This window comes from Lepisma saccharinum, chromosome 21, assembly GCF_977018435.1.
Source record: "Lepisma saccharinum chromosome 21, izLepSacc3.1, whole genome shotgun sequence".
Lineage (NCBI taxonomy): Eukaryota > Metazoa > Arthropoda > Insecta > Zygentoma > Lepismatidae > Lepisma > Lepisma saccharinum.
Window position 1 is genome coordinate 48,655,399 of NC_139249.1, and position 18,027 is coordinate 48,673,425.

At 34.5% G+C, this 18,027-nt stretch overlaps 1 protein-coding gene across 1 annotated transcript in view; it reads left to right on the plus strand.

Moving 5' to 3' along the window:
* Positions 1 to 18,027, plus strand: part of LOC146004168 (uncharacterized) — a 60,817-nt gene that overhangs the window by 23,237 nt on the left and 19,553 nt on the right. The window contains exon 2 of the mRNA XM_083142835.1: positions 3,920 to 4,803. Within this exon, the coding sequence (XP_082998961.1) occupies positions 3,920 to 4,803 (884 nt within the window). The remainder of the gene's footprint in view (positions 1 to 3,919; positions 4,804 to 18,027) is intronic.

Genomic DNA, 18,027 nt, shown 5'->3' on the forward strand with positions numbered 1-18,027 from the left:
CCGCCGGTATAGCCTAGGGGATCATCAGAGCACGCATGCCCCACCACCAATTACAAGGTCCTGCAACCACTAGGTGGGGACCATAAATTTAAGTGTTAAATTTCATGAAACTTGTATCAGACTGATTCCATTTTAAATCCCCCCAGGTAATGATTGGGCCTCTTCCATGGGTCAGTGGTAGCGTCATCGCCTTGTAATCAAGGTGTCCCAGGTTCGAGGCACATAGTGGTTCGGATCCCACTTTAAACTGTAGGTCTAGTTCCAATTGGCCTTCTGTGCATAAAGCGGACTTCAAACAAGAACCCCAGGCAATGACACCCACCATTCAGATTTTAATGAAACTTGGTGTATTCATTAATACTACCAAGGTATGAACCCATGAACAATTTTTCTAATGTAGCCCTCATAATTCCTGAGAAACAGGTGGCTAAAGTTCCTAATCTTGCATGGATCAGTCAATGCTGAGGCCATGGTGGGAGCCTGCAGTGCTTAACAGAAATAGTTGTATATCAAAGTCACTGAAATCATACCACTCTGAAACTTTTTTCTAAAGTTCATAAATATATGTATTTTCCATTTAAAAAGTTGTCACAAAGATTCCTCCACTGACAGTCGAGGAAAAATTATTGTATTGTGTATAATGTTGATTTTTTTGTATGTCAACATCTCAGATTACTAAATTGGCATTATCATTATAAGGCAAGGCAGTTATCATGCCATTTTTTTCAAATTGAAGTTAAGGTAAAGTATATTCTGAAAGGCTATGAAATAAAATTAGTGGAATTTGCTCTGCTTATTAATCAAAATTCTTTGAAACGAGGTTTATGCACGTCACCAAAAAGAAAAAACAACAACTTTTCAACCTGACCATTTCAGATTTTCATGAAATTTGGTAGGATAGTAGAAGACATGAATTAACTTTTGTAGAAGAAACTAAATGAATATAGCATCTGATGAGAATAACTGTGAATTGAAAGTCTTAATTATTCTTGAACCAAACAATAATATTTTATGTATTGTAAGGTTTATTGATTTGCTTTATTTTACTTCGCCTTTTATGCCAAATGATAAAGGAGAAAGCAAACACCACACGAAAATAAATAGTTTGATAGTTTGCAGGGTTACCACATTTTCAGTTGAGAAGAAAGAGGTGCACAGATTCACATCATGTATATATGAATATATATGTGCATCAGGCTCCGACCACTAATGCCACGTATGGATGCCATGTGAATTCACTTTCTGGATCTCCCTCACATGGAAAAACTTTCAGAAGTTCTTACCAATAGTGTGCAGTTAGAATGCAGTCGATTCCTCTTACACAATCTTAATTTTTTATATCGTTTTCGCCAGCAATAATGGTAACTATTTGTTGTCACTTTCACAATACTTGTATATACTGTGAATGTTTTTATGGAAGGAGAAGTTCTACTGATAATGTAAGGAAATAGGACACTTTGTTTTGTACAATTCCATTGTTTACTTTCATAATAAATAGTCCCGAGAAGCATGTTTATATGTTTTTAGCACCCAGCAGAATGCTATATGTTGCCATTTGAGCATCGAACAAGCTGCAAATTCACCTTGCCAAAATCTCACTCATGTGTGCAAGGTTTAGCTTGTTTGCTCGTCATCGAAAACAGAAGCCATAATAATAATCTTTATATATTCGTTGACCCCTTTTTGCATGGGTATGGATATCATCAGATACATGTAAATATAGATAAGATATAGTATAAGAGATATTACAGTATAAAAACATCAAAGATGTTTACATAACGCACATATGTGATACACAAATTTACATAAATTGAACTTTTACAATATTAAAAACAATGATAAACAGGTATGCCCATAATAAAAATATAAAGTGCATGCATGCTTTTTTTAAAGTTGGATACATTATTCCTTAAATTTATGTGATAGTATTTATAAATACTAAACTCTATGAGATTACTAAATTTTTTTAAATACATAATTGACTGTTGTGCCCAATCTATTTTACAATTCATTTGTCATACAATGCTCTTTCTGCGAGATATTGCTTGATTAACTGCATTTTTTCTTAAAAGGAGTGATATTTTTTTAGCCAGGAAGGATGTTAGTTGTGAAATTTTACACATGCAGAATGTGGTGGAAAACTCTGTCAGAGTTAGTCTGTTTGTCTGGACATTAAAGTTTTCTCTTTGTCTTGTGTTATGTCCATGGATGTGTTGACTTCTAACTTGTGTCTCATCATTTAGTATGAAAATAATAGATTTATAAACATACAGTGAATATAAAGTCAAAATTGTGTTTTCACAAAAGGCAATTCTACATGTGGATCTGGATGGTATTTTGCTTATAAGTCTAACAGGCCTTTTCTGTAGTGTAAATACTCTTTTTGTATGTACGTGAGCTGCTCCTCCCCAGCTGTAATACAGTACTCTAAGTGAGGATAGATAAGAACAGTGCTCGATAAATTTTCTTCAAAGCTAGGCGCCAGCTCTGAAAATCGGGTGCCAGGAAACCACCTACTAGCAATTGTGCATACTATAGTATGTTTCAAAAGTTGCGCAATCCAAACTTTGAAAATGTCTATAATGAAAATCGTAAAATATATTTACACCAGTTTTCTGCACTAAACTAATCCTGTAGGCTATCACTGGGTTCATAAATTTATATTAGCATTTATCTAAATAAAAGCAATTACATTATTTAAAAAAAAACATTGTTCATTTGCTGAAAACATCTGAGAACTGATTTCCAACAATAAATACCAACTCTTAAACAATTTCTGGGATCATTTGTTGGTGTTTGACTGGTTGTAAAACAGTTGCTTTGTGAGGTACAGCAGAAGCAGAGCATTTTTATTGGAAAATCTCTTGCACATGAGTGTAAGAATGAGTAGTAAAATACTTTTCAGCAAAGATAACAAGAAAGTCAATAAATAAATAAAAAAAAATATCAAATTCATTGTAATCTCATTTAGAGGTATCTTTTAAGAATCAAATATTTTATGGGCATTCCATTCTCATGGGTGCGACACGCAGACTACATTTTTGATCTTAAACTAACAAGTCTTCTGATAGTTAAACAACATTTTTGTTACAGTTTCTGTTCTATGAAATATGAAACTTTTACTGTTGATTAAACAAAACTACCCTTAAAATATTTTCCCAGATTTGTTGCTACAAGTGAACAATTTGTCACAGGTGGGATAGATGAATCACTGCATCTTCACTTATGAAGAAATTATTTTAATTTCTCTGAATTGTCAAATTATGAAAAATAAAATATTTGAGACAGAGAGAGAATATAATTAGCCTTTGATTATTGTAGTGGAGTTGAGAAGAAACATAACAATATAGGAGAAATGTATTGTTTTTTTGTGTCGCAGGTGGGATACAGAACAAAACAGTAGTAAATTTAAAAGATTAAATGATGATATAATTGTACGGAAAATAACTTCTACCTTTAAACTTAATTCTGGATAATACTTTAATTTTTACGAAATGACAATTTTAGATTATTCACTCACAAGATAGCATAAAGTTAGAACATTGCATTTAAATACTGAGGTTCAGGGTCTCTTTGACATGCAATGTCCCTTTATTTTATTCTCCCTGTATCTGAAAAATCCCAGTAAAATTTCCTCCCTAGGTTGTGAATTATAATAATTTCTCAGTTTGAATATAAATGATAGAGAAGTCAGAGTATGCCACAGAGTATGTGCAGCTGCTGTAGAATGGTACAGTAAATAGAAAATTGCCATGGAGTAGTAATACATACCAAGAACATGTGGCTGAGGTTGTAGGTGGTTTAATATGCCAGTAGGTAGATACTGTTACACATGTTTGTGCAAGCATAAATTTAAGAGTGTAGCCTATGTTAGATGATAATTTCTTGTAATTCAGCATATTGAAACTTTTTGTTTCAGGAACAAAGAAGGAAATTTAATATTACCTGTTTTCATCAGAAATTGTGGGAAGACATCAGGAATCATGTATCCTGGTGAAATTGTTGGTGGAGGTAATATAAAATCATTCAATAAATCAGTTGCTTTAATTAAACGTAAGTACAGGAATATCCTCAATCGAAAAGAAAATATAAATATCAAATCAGAAATCAAGGATAGAATTTATCCTTTCAATTGTACTCATTGTGGAACATCATTTACAGAGAAAGTAAATTTAATGTGCCATATCAAAACACACAATGAATTAATTTTGTTGAAAAGTAACGAATGCAAGAAAACAGTTATCCAAAACATAAAATTAAAAAGCCACAAAGGAATTCGTCCATATGAATGCCCTCAATGTAAAAAGAGATTTACTCGAAAGGGAAACTTGAAAACCCATTTGAGAATTCACGAAGGAATTCGTCCATATGAATGCCCTCAGTGTAAAAAGAGATTTTCTCAAAGTGGAAGCTTGAAAGTCCATTTGAGAATTCACGAAGGAATTCTCCCATATGAATGCCCTCAGTGCAAAAGGAGATTTACTAGAAGTGGACGCTTGAAAACCCATTTGAGAATTCATAAAGAAATTCGTTCATATGAATGCCCTCGATGCAAAAAGAGATTTACTAGCAGTGGAAGCTTGAAAACTCATTTGAGAATCCACGATGGAATTCGTCCATATGAATGCCCTCAATGCAAAAAGAGATTTACTAGAAGTGGAAACTTGAAACGCCATTTGAGAATTCACAAAGGAATTCGTCCATATGAATGCCCTCAATGCAAAAAGAGATTTACACAAAGTGGAAGCTTGAAAACCCATTTGAGAATTCACAAAGGAATTCGTCCATTCGAATGCCCTCAATGCAAAAAGAGATTTACTAGAAGTGGAAACTTGAAAAGCCATTTGAGAATTCACAAAGGAATTCGCCCATATGAATGCCCTCAATGCAAAAGGAGATTTACTACAAGTGCCAGCTTCAAAGCCCATTTGAAAATTCATGAAGGAATTCGCCCATATGAATGCCCTCAATGCAAAAAGAGATTTACTCGAAGTGCCAGCTTGAAAGCCCATTTGAGAATTCACGAAGGAATTCGCCCATATGAATGCCCTCAATGCAAAAAGAGATTTACTGAAATTAAAAACTTGAAAGCCCATTTGAGAATTCACGAAGGAATTCGCCCATATGAATGCCCTCAATGCAAAAAGAGATTTACTAAAAGTGGAGGCTTAAAATCCCATTTGAGAATTCACGAAGGAATTCGCCCATATGAATGCCCTCAATGCAAAAAGAGATTTACTGAAAATAGAAGGTTGAAAGTCCATTTGAGAATTCACGAAGGAATTCGCCCATATGAATGCCCTCAACGCAAAAAGAGATTTACTACAAGTACCAGCTTGAAAACCCATTTGAGAATTCATGAAGGAATTCGCCCATATGAATGCCCTCAATGCAAAAAGAGATTTTCTCAAAGTGGAGACTTGAAAGCCCACTTGAAAATTCACGAAGGAATTCGCTCATATGAATGCCCCCAATCAAAAAGAGATTTAATCAAACTGAAAAGTTAAAAGTCCGTTTGAAAACTCAATAGCGAATTCATCCATAATGCCCTTATTAGCAAAAGAAAAACATGCTTTAAAAGCTAAGTTTTGAATTAATTTGATAATTCAGGAAAGAATTGGTGATTTATATCCCCTACAACGGAAAAACTTAACTTTGAAAATGCAATCTAGAAAATTGATTTTATGGAATTTTTCCTTATGCAAGCAGTCATAACACATTTATGAGGGTTTGCTGATAGCTTCTAGCTCTATCTAGAAGAAACTAGATTTGGCTAATGATATTGATGTTTTTTATTTAACATGTTCTTTGTGAAGTCTATCACACTTGTTTGACTTTTGTCAGAGCTTTAGATAACCTTCTAAAAAGATATATGGTTGTTACTGAAAACTTGACTTTACAACCTGTATGACCTCAACAGTTGGGACAAAAGAACTCCTCTTCTGGTGTTTTTGGGATTTGGGTAGAGATAGTCTTATGAAGGCGTAAGCATATGGAATATAGCAGTTGATTCAGAATTTTTAACGAACTCAGGTGAGCCAAATTGTGCATTATGTGGCTCTCTGTGCAGATGCGATGACCTGGAAGAGGATGACCACTGACGTGCCATAGACTATAAGTTTATGTCTACTTTCATTGTCTATGTGTAATCTACATGAATATTACATTGGCTTATAGTAGTTTACATAGTCTAATGTAGAGAATAGATTTAATGTAAACAACACGAAAGAATAAAATTCATTGTGCTGTGTAAATGAGAAAGTATTTTTCCTCCTTAAAACAAGTCTATTATCTGTGCATCTAACTAACTTATGACCCTCTAAGGTAAACAAACTTATCGAATTTTCAGTAACGATGGAAAAAGGGAATACCGGGAGTAGAGGTGTTGGATCGGTTCTGCGCCACACTTGGTACGAGGCCTATTATTTTTATTAATTTTAGCGCGATGGAAAACCTATTTTGATGATGTTTTTGTCGATTTTATACTATTGCAAATCTGTGATTTTTCATCTCACACTTCGCCCGAATGTCATAATTTGTTTCGAGTTAAAGTATGTAACACGCACACTTACACCCACCCACGCACACTTACATCCACACAAATTTACTTCCGGTCTACTTCCGGTTTCCTTGACAGACACTTGTGAGTTTTTTTTAAGTATACACCCACGCACACCAACGCCCACCCACGCAAATTTACTTTTGGTCTACTTCTGGTTTATTTCTATTGCATTATGTTGTGCAACAAGTTATTATGCAATATTATGATGACCCCGTATCTGATGTGTTGTTTCTTTCATTGGCTCACTGTTTCTGATGTTTTTAACGCGGTCCGCGCTTAGCTTATTTAAATGCGAAAGCATTACAAGCCAGTCAGGATCGTGAGAGTGTTTGAAGAGTGCGGACATGTTGTTGCAGTGCTGCTCATAATTTTTTTCATGTGCTAAGCACAGGGTGATATTTTTTATACTTCGTACAAATATATATTTTATATGTAATAAAAAAATAGCTAATATAAAATAAAACGTCATGAATATTTTTGGGTTTAAAAAGCAACAACATAATCAGCCTGTAGAGAGAATTTCAGTGAACATGGATGTATTTAGAGAAATTTATCATCAATTGAAAGGGTTACTTCTTGTTCACTTGAACAGTATTTGGTCTCATGTTGACGAGGTTACTGGAAAGCACTTATTTGTATTTAATAATAACTTATCATCATATAAGTTACCTGTTAGTGGGAAAATTCAAATAAACGTTTCAACACCCAATGCGGCAGTTTTGTACATAGGTCGAAATTTGTATAGAATTAAACATAGTACATTACTTCCTGATACGTCTTTTGATGTCGAAGCGGTGAATTTTTGTATGCTGAGATAATTGGTGAGTATGATAAATTGATTCCTCTGTCGAAATAAGAATAATATATCCTCTTATTAATATATAAAATACCTAAAACAAAAACAAAATACTAATACTAATATAAATACTAATTTAGCTTCATTAGATAATCTTCAGAACTTAGAAGAGAATATTGCCAACTTGAAAAAAGAACTTGATAAATTTAGACAAATCCAGAGAACGAATACCGAACAGCTGAAACAGCAATTAAATGACCAGGCAAATAGTATTCGTACCGAACTGCAAACCATCATCCAGAATATCAAAACTCAAGAAGAATATCAGCAGGTAAATGCTAGTATTGCTAAATTGCAAGAACAGTTTCAATCTTTCGAAGTTCCTACATTGCAAAGTATCAAATCTGATTTACAGACAGATGAGCTGCATACAGCTATAACAGAAGTTCAATCGAAACTGCAGACATTGGAAGATTTTATCAATAATTTACCTTCATCTTCTGAATTAAATACTGAGCGTTGCCAGCATCAAATTGCAGTTGGAGACTTATGAATATTTTGGGAAGATACAAGGTACCATAGCTCACATAGAAGATACTATGGCAACTATGAGAAATGAGCTAACAAGTGTACAGGAAACTCTGGAGTCGAAACTGCCTGGCATTACTGATATTCTAGCTATAGTTCAACAGCAAGTTACTAAGCTTGAAAGCTTGAATACTGAATCAGAATTATCGCATTTCCATCATCTTATTGACGACATTCAGAGTAAATTAGAGACACTGCAACAGTCTACACCTACGCCGGATGACATAACGCAACTGCAAGAAATTTTGAAAAATGCAGCTGATGCAACAAAACTCGATGCTATAAAATTAACTCTCACCACACTTCAGAATACTGTAGCTGCTTTGCCTACTTCTCAGGAAATCAGAGCTATGAGGAGAGCATTACATCGGATTTTAAAATCTGAGGATATCAAGAACATTCAAGCAGAAATTGCGCAAATCAGAGAAACTGTTGCTAGTCTCCCCAAGAATCAAATAATTAACGAACTACATGCATTATTTACAGAAATCAGAAGTACACGATCTTGCTACCCAGAGTTTTAAATTGAAACTTGTGGAAAATTTACAGGAGATTATTTCTAATATTACGTCACAAATTACTACTCTTGAAGCAAGTCAAGAATCTGCTTTGTCAGGTTTTGCTACTCAACTTCACGATCTCAAAGAGGAATATAAACAACTGTATGTTGATGTAAAAATCAAACCTAGCTACGATGAGTTGGTTCGTACTATCAACAAACACTTGGAATCGGTATTAAGCAGACTAGATGACGTAGATACTCGTCAATTTTATTCTATGGAAATTGTTAGGTTACATAGTACGCCAATGCTGGCAATGTTTACAAATTATATCCGTACACTCAGGTACATGAATTTTTTGTTGATGGTAGTTTACGATTTCTGAAGTTTAGTTTTCTAAAACATGGAAAACATATTGAAGTTCCTCAGTTTACTATAGTGCGAATAGATGGTATACACAAGGCAGTTCAAATACCTATTGCATACTGGGATGAGTCTACCAATAAATATAAAGTACATGACGACGAACAATTATCAGTTTTTGATATTGAAATTGGTGACAAGCTAGTATTTGACATAAAGCAGTTATACCCTGAGGACAATCCATTTTATGCGATATTCTCACTTCGAACTCGATGTCAAGACAAGATATAGTTCATGAATTACACAAACCAGCCCGTCGCAATTACAAGCGATTAAGTGTAGTAACAAAAGGTATAAGTGAATTCTTCCAGGCTGATCTGATCGAGATGGCCCCTCCCAGGGGGACTTTAAAAAATTTGGATAAGATAAATAATGGTTACAAATATATGCTTACAGTTATTGATACTTTTAGCAAATATGCATGGGCTGTTCCCCTAAACTCCAAGACTGGTACTTGTGTTACCAAAGCTTTTAAGTCGATATTCAGTAAGGGAAGGATACCAAAATATTTACAGACAGATAGAGGGAAAGAATTTTACAATTCTACATTTGCTAAGTAAATGCAACAACATAATATTAAACATTATTCTACATACAGTGATCTGAAAGCTAGTAGAGTGGAACGATTCATCAGGACATTAAAAAATCGCATGTGGAGACAATTCACTCTACAGGACAATTATAAGTGGGTGCAAATTTTACCTGAGCTAGTTCATGATTACAACAATACTGTACACAGTACTATTCACATGAAACCTGCTGAGGTAACCAAATCTGATGAGCAACGATTAATTTCTACTGTTTATTGTAAAAAGTATACATACACTACCAAGAAGCCAAAGTTTAAAATAGGTGATCAGGTAAGGGTCAGTAAACAGTTAGCCAAAGTTTAAAATAGGTGATCAGGTAAGGGTCAGTAAACAGTTATTCGAGAAGGGTTTTACTAAAAATTGGAGTACGGAGTTATTCTCAGTGCTTCAAGTTTTACCAGGGAATAGAAATACATATATCATAAAAGATAATCTTAAAAAAATATTGAAAGGGAGATTCTATGAAGAGGAACTTAGTAAAACAAAATATCGAGATACATATCTAATCGAGAAAATATTGAAGAAGAAAAATAATAAATTGTATGTGAAATGGTTAGGTCTGCCAGACAAAAGTTGGATAGAAGCAAACCAGGTGATTCTTTGACACCAACATGGAATGTGGTACAACGTTTACCAGATGTAGTGGAAACTAATAAAAAATGGAGAGGTGTTACCTGATAACATAAGATGCCTCATTGCAGGCCTATCAGGTTGTGGAAAAACCACTTTGCTGGTTTATAATTTCTTCCTTGCACCTAATTGGCTAGATTGAAAAAATAGACACTTGTATGTATTCTCAAAGAGTTTATAACAACCGAAATACCAACAACTCATGAAGCTGTATGAGGGACTGGGCATAGCTACATTTGCATCAACAATAAAACCTCTCGACCAATGTTTGAAAAATTCTGTTGTGGTGTTCGATGATATTATTCTGGAAAATCAGAATGAAATTAGAAATTTTTTACACAGGGTCGTCACAAAGAAATACACTGCTTTTATTTAGCTCAAACTTATTCCAAAATTCCCAAACAATTACTACGACATAATAAAAACTTAATCTGTTTGTTTCGTCAAGATCATACTAATTTGAACCATGTATACGATGATTATGTGGGAGGAGATTTAAATTACAACCAATTTTCAAAATTCTGTTCATTTTGTTGGAACAGCGACGATTTTGGATTTGTTACTATCGACATGACTCGGAAACCTAACAATGGTGATTTAGAAATTAAATCAACGAATTTTTGGACGTTGAAACGATATAAAATAACCATTATTCAAAAAACAAAAATATGACGAAACATAAAATAGAAGATAATTCGAAATTACGAGAGTACTTGTCCAAACGTTTCAAAGGTTGGAAATCAGAGAACCGAGGTTTTTACGAACAACACAGGCGTCAAGAACAACCTATTATCGATGGAATCAGTGGTCTTGGTAAAGTGATTAAGAGTGTGACAGAACAAAATAAAAACCTCATCAATGAATTGGTACCTCTTACTGCTAAAAATTATACAGATTTCCCTCCTACGCCATTATCTAGTATCCACACACCTCTGGTACTCAAGGAACCACCTGCTAAAGAAGCTATAAAAGAAGCAGAGAAAATCGAGTTGGGTCCCCTGGCAAGGGATTATTTGAGTACAGGGAAATTCGAAAAAATGAAGTATTTGGATTGTATCCAAGTACGGAGGGTAATGAAGGTGTAGTATGGAAAATTGGCAAGTCTAAAGTAACATTTGAAGGGGACAACATAAAAATTAATTTGGGTGGGAGAAACAGCCGTTCCAGATATCCTGGTACTGTAGCGCTATGGGAGCTCATTACCAAGAAACAACAAATTTTTTTTACAGAAGATGATTATCAAAGTTTCTCTGAAATTTCGATACTCTCTGATGCTTTGTACCAAAATAACGATTCCAGTCAAAAGCGTGTGAAATCGAGCAGCGGGTATAAATACAAAAATCTGATTAAACCTATCTGTAATGAACTCAAAACCGGTAGTGGTATAAAACAATACAATACTCTACCTAAGAAACTTGTATGGGTAAACGATGTGAGAAAACTTATAGATAGGTTGCTGGTTATAGCAGGAGAGGAAAATGCTGGGAACAATAATTTCCATAATGAGAAAATGGGTATTGTAAACATGATTAGTGACAAATTAGCTAATTTTATCGTAAACGATCCTAAAGGTATAGGATACTTAATTAAAATTATCAATACTCTACCTGCTAGATTCTGGAATATATCAGAGGGTCGAGGTTTAATGATTGATATTATTAATAAACGTCCGTTCGAGTTACACATACCTGGTTACCAATATTGTGGTCCTGGTACAAAACTTGAGAAACGAATAGAAAGAAGGGACAGGGGTATTAATCCTCTGGATGCAGCTTGCAAAGAACATGATATTGCATACAACAAACACAAAGATCTGGATGATCGTCATGTGGCTGATCAAAAACTGGAAGAGGCAGCTTTTGGAAGATTAACAAGCAGAGATGCATCATTGGGAGAAAAAATAACAGCATTAGGTACAACTATTGCTATGAAAACAAAAATTAGGGTGGGGTTTGTAATATAAATACCCTGAAAATAATAATAATAATAACAACAACAACAACATGAAACCAAAAGGAGTTGTGTATCAAATACCGTATCACGATCTTAAAAATTTAAAACTTCATTCGATTTTAACTAAAAAAACAACAAGAAAAAAAGAGGCAATGTATAGCCAAAGGGAACGGAATGAAATTATTACTCAGTACGCCACAATTAAAACGATTGCAAAATGCAACAAAGAAAACACACAGTGGTGGATTTATATTCAGCATTTCAGCTATCCTGGCTGCATTGGGGGCAGTTGGGAGATTAGCCGGGGGCAGTGCTGCAATTGCCAAAACTGTAATTGATTCGAAAAAAAATAAAGGAGAACTAGAAGAGCAAAAGCGTCATAATCTTGCCATGGAGAAAGAAAATAGGCAAAGGTGTGAAGTCTAGAGCACTCAGAAAATTTTTAAAAAAGAAGAAGCACTTACCAACCAAGACATTCAATCTTTAATTAAAATATTTAAAATTAAACACTTCAGGGGGGTTTTCATGTCTGATTCTCTCCCTAAAGGTAGTCCCCACTCTCGAGAATGTGGCGAGGTGAATTTGGACAAGTTCGAAAACGTTGGTACTCACTGGATATGCTATTATAAACAAAATGACAATGCTTTTATTTTCGATTCTTTCGGAGGGGTACCCCCTACAGAATTAATTCGTTACTTGAAACATATTAAAATTTATTACAACGACGATCGTATTCAAGATTTCGATCAAATTGTTTGTGGCCATGTTTGCATTACGATGCTCAGAATTTTAAATAAAATACCAAACATCAAATTAAAAGATTTTCAAAAAGCTGTATTATATATTAATTATGGGAATTTTTAATCTCTCCAGCGAGACTTCGGTTTTGAAACTACATCTTCACAATGATATTTTCTATCCAAAATCCATAGCTCCGAGAGCATTCTACAGTATGTATCTGATACCGAATGTAACTACCTACAACAATACTATATTAGTAGGTAATGAAATTATTCCTCCTGGACAGTATAACTTATCTACTTTACAATTTGAACTTCCAACCATTGTCTTGCTTTCTCAAAATTCTGTAACACACAGAGTGGAGAATGTTACTATCAATGAAACAGTGCACTTATCTACCGTGGGAGAACTTTTAGGATTTGAGAACAATAGCAAATTAGAACCAGGTGTTAGGCACATAGGTAAATTTATACCAAAATTCTTAGCAATTGAGACATTGAATATTCACTGTAACATTGCCAAAGGTATGATTATCAAAGCAGAAGAAAATTCTATTGGCAGTCACAAGGAGACAGGTATCATTGCTACATTTAAACCGAATTCGGAATTTATGAAACCTATCTTCTATTCCCCAATCCCACCAGTAGTCTATTTCCCTGTTTCTATTGATAAAGTTAATTACATAGAGATAACAATTACGATTGATAAAAATGAAATCATCGATTTTGCCGGTGCTAATAGCACTGCGATAATAGAAATTAATATTTAAAATATATAAATAAATACCAAGATGGAAAATATCGAGAGTTATGAATTACAGTCCTTCCCTCCAAACAGGAGAATATTTGCAAATTTGAATCAGCCCAACAAAGAGATACAGTATGACATCACAGTGGGGGACGGATTCATTCATCCACATAGATCTGATCTGTATATAAAATTTGATATTGTAACACAAAGTAATATTGAAGAATATCCCCTCCCTGGGGCTAATATAAAACTTATAGATAATATATATATAATTATTCTCTCAAATTGAAGTCAGAAAACATGGTACAGTGATTGACAGGATTGATTGCCCTGGAATTACATCCACTACAGTAGGGACATTGAAACTGTCCAAATCAGAGAGTGCATATTATAAAGTTGGTGGGTTCGAAGCTGGAACAAAAATTCAACAAAAAGTGACACAGTACGGTTCCCCATGAGATTGCTATTTGGATTTTTCTCTGATTATAAAGAAATTATGTGGAAAGGTGGTTTGAGTGTCATATTTCGCAGAGCACCCAATGATCATAATGCCATCATGAGATACAAAACTTTGAATGCAGATGGAACAGCTAATGAAGCTAATTTACCGAAGCTGCGAAATGTGTGATCCAGTCTATGGAGTTGCGAATGCCTATAGTTGAATATGAATCGAATTATGCTCTCAAATACAAAGCCAACATTTTGAAAAATCCCCAAATTCCGATTCAGTTTTATACTTATCAATGCATACAGAGGTCAGTGGAGGGTAAATTGTTTGAATTTGATCTTACTAATCAGTTCCAATCTTTGCAATATGACATGCCAGAGTTCGTAGCTGTGCTGTTTCAAACAGGGAGAGGTGACAATCAGGAAAAGGATAGCAGCCCGTTTGATTATTGTAAAGTTAAAAATGTGTATCTGAAGAATGGCAGAAATGAAGTATTTCCTCGTGAAAATTACAATTTAAACATTGCAGAACAAGATTATTTAAAATTATATGAAGCTTATAGTGCTTTTAAACGAGTAACTGAAGGTAACATAGACATGTATTATAATCCAGATGAGTTCATAATTCACAGACCAATGTTTTTAATCAATGCGTCAAAAAGAAAATTGGTAGTTATAAATGATCGAACTAATATTAAATTAGTATGTGAATTTCATGAAACTCTATCTGAAAATACTACATGCAGTGCAATTTTAATTGTGGCGAAATCATATATTTATGATGTAAAAAATGGAAGAGTGATAGAAAAATTTTAATAGTATAGTAGAGAATAATATATAACAAATTAAACTTCATGTAGATTTTTTTTTGTTATTTTCAAAATTTTCGTTTGATGTTAGGTTTATTCTTTATCCACGTGTGTTGACTGCAATTATTATTAACTTCTAAACTAAAGTGCCCCCAAAGCAAAGTATGTATTCCACACTCGAGAATACACCTCCTGTCGTCGTGTGGATCCAGGGCTACTTTTTGTATTTTATTCGTTGTAATCTCATGGTTTGAGCTCTCGAAGTATCCTCGACTGTGAAGAAAGACAACAAATATAATCCTGGAATGTTAGTTTGTTTTCCACAGTATCTTTGCACGTTCCTTTTGCTTTCTTCGTGATGCTGCTCTCTGTTCTGAATGTATACATCTTCGAACGCAAACCAGCGAACTCAACAATAATGTCACTGTTACACTCATCTTTGAACTTGCCGAGAACTTTCTTGTTGCGGGAAGGAATTCCAAATCTGTTGGGTTGAGGATAGGAAGAAGTGTCGAAATACCCAAGCATGGAAGGATGTTTAAGATCTTCTTAGAGGTTAGATGTTTGTATGTCATAAATAAAACTATCTGTGACCATGTACAAAATTGACAGCTTATCATTATAGAAGGGTTTCATAATATTATAATGAAATTCGAACATGTACAGTTTTGACAAGTCGAGAACTGTGCGCCAACGTAAATAGGTTTTGTGAATTTTATCAATGTTATATCTAGATTAAAAGTGTTAAATTGTTGTTGTAAATTTTTCGCGATTTGAATCTAGGATCAGATACTAATTTTCTACATTTATTGTTATCTGAAACCAATTTTATGTCTACATGCTTCCTGACGTTCTCCATCGTCTTTCCATAAACGGCATTATTCATTAATTTATAAAAATCTTTATCTAATTCTGAAATGGCAGCTGTTTTGTGTCTGGTGTTGGTCTCTATATAAGATTTTAACCATGCAGAGTGTTTGAACTTGAGAATTCTTCTCACAATTACTACCTGAACACGCTTCCCAATCAAAAACTGGAGATTCTTGTAGTAAACGACATATCTCTCTTTTCTCTCTAGAGTTAACATAAGCTTGCTTTGATTAGAATCAGGTGGACATTTAATTTCTGGAGCAGGAGGCAAATCGGAAAAAGTAGCATGCAAAGTATTTGGAAATTCAATATCCACCTCAATGAAAAAAACAAATTCATGATCGTCGAAACGATTAATATCAATTGAAATAGGATCAAGCCACTCCAATCCTCCGTATGGAAGTTTCTGTATCATTGCGAACCTGTATAGATCGTTTACGCCAGCGTAAAATATATAATTCGATGGTCCATTTGCATCGTATTGATTCTCAGACATGTGAATATTGTTTGCCTTTGCGTGTCTCTGTGAACATTGCACCATCCCCCCACATATCCCCCTTTCTATAAAAAGTAACATGTCCACGTCCGATATCAATTCCAACTTGATTCTGGTCTGGAGCAACATAGCAGACCACGCCAAACCAGGAAGACTGTAGAAGTATGCTGGATCTAATTTATAAATATTTATTGCTGTTTTTCTGAACACTTGGAATACATCAGCAAGTATCGTTACGTCTAATTTGAGATACGCATCGTGATAATCGACGAGAGTATTGCATCTCAATTCCTTCCATATTAATTTCGCATGTTCGTATTCTTCGTCTGTGATTCCTGTTCTTTTCTGTTGACTAAAAAATTATTTTTAAGATGGGAGAGTGTCATCGTCAAATTTAGATACATCGGTTACATATTCATAAGGATAAATGCCTTTATGTTTATTCAGTTCTAGGTGTACATTGGGAAAACTAGCTTTTGTAATTTTAAATTGTTCATCAGTAAGTTTACTCGCTAAAGCATCGAGACTTGCCGATAGAAATCTGAAAGAATCTAGAAACCTCATCTCTATGATTTTATTCGTTGCTGGAATCTTAACTTTCTTACTTATAGAAATATAACGCTCTTCGTTTTGAGCAAGAATATCTATTTTTGCATATCGTATCCAAGATTTCTAATTAAGAAATGGAAGTCGTAATTAGATCCATTGTGGAAAAATATTGGTACGAATTTGGGCTTCTGGATCTTGAGGTTGCAGGTGTTACAGATTCCACTAATGTAGTTTCCAGTGAAGTGATTGTGGTGAAATACTTTCCGATTCTCATTCGTGAAATGTTGATCACACACCGGACACGTCTCAATATTATTGTAAGATTGAAATTCATCGCTTGATAGTGGAAGCATTGATTTCGATTGACATAAGAAGCTGCCAATATTCTCAACCTCCTCCACCATCTTCTTGAAAAAGAGTTCCATTGCATTCGGTCCGCGATATATATATATATATGGTTTATCTATCCTATCTTGCCAAACAACAACGTATCCAAAACTAATTGGATCATGAACCTGGTACGGTGTTGTGGAAGAAAATTCTGGATCCGGATCGCAATAAGACAATGGTTTGAGAAAAGCCTCAAAGTCTGCAATGATGATGGCTGGATGTTCCAACAAGGCCTTGTGCATTTTAAATTCTTCGAATTCATTTGCTTTGGGCATCAACATGCGAGCCGGTGTGTTAACTCCACAGTAGACTTTATGTTCAGCAAGTTTTTGTTTGGCAATTTCTTGATTTTTGAAATGTTGGTAATTACGTCGATCACGATCGTCGAATACAGTTAAACACCCTGGACAAACTTCAATGTGTGCTTCAAGCTTGGTTGTTTGGCTTCTGATCAAGCGAGAGAGTGAACGAATTAGCCTGTAATGATGAACATGATCGTCAGCAATAAGAAGGAGATTGATTTCCATAGCTTCGTCATCAACAATATTAGTTATCCTAACAGGATGCACAAAATTCTTAACTGAACTATACGAATATACATTTATAGCTAATAGTTTTCCTTCTCCATTTCGTACTCTGTTTTCAAACTTTGTTATGTCGGAAATAGCAACAGGGTATTCGATGCCTGTCATAAGCATAATTCAATCTCATCGATATATTGTGTGTAGTGACTAACCTGTTGCGGATGATCTATCCGATGAACCGGGTGAAGCGCTGCTAAAATGCACCACATGAAACACTTATTGTCGGTGTTATAAATGTTCAGCACAGCTCTCTTATGCAGAATTTCTTCCGGAAGTGGAACATACCTCGAAGCAGAAAAAGATGTAAATTTGTTTACATAAGCGATTAACCTGTGAGGACTTCCGCATA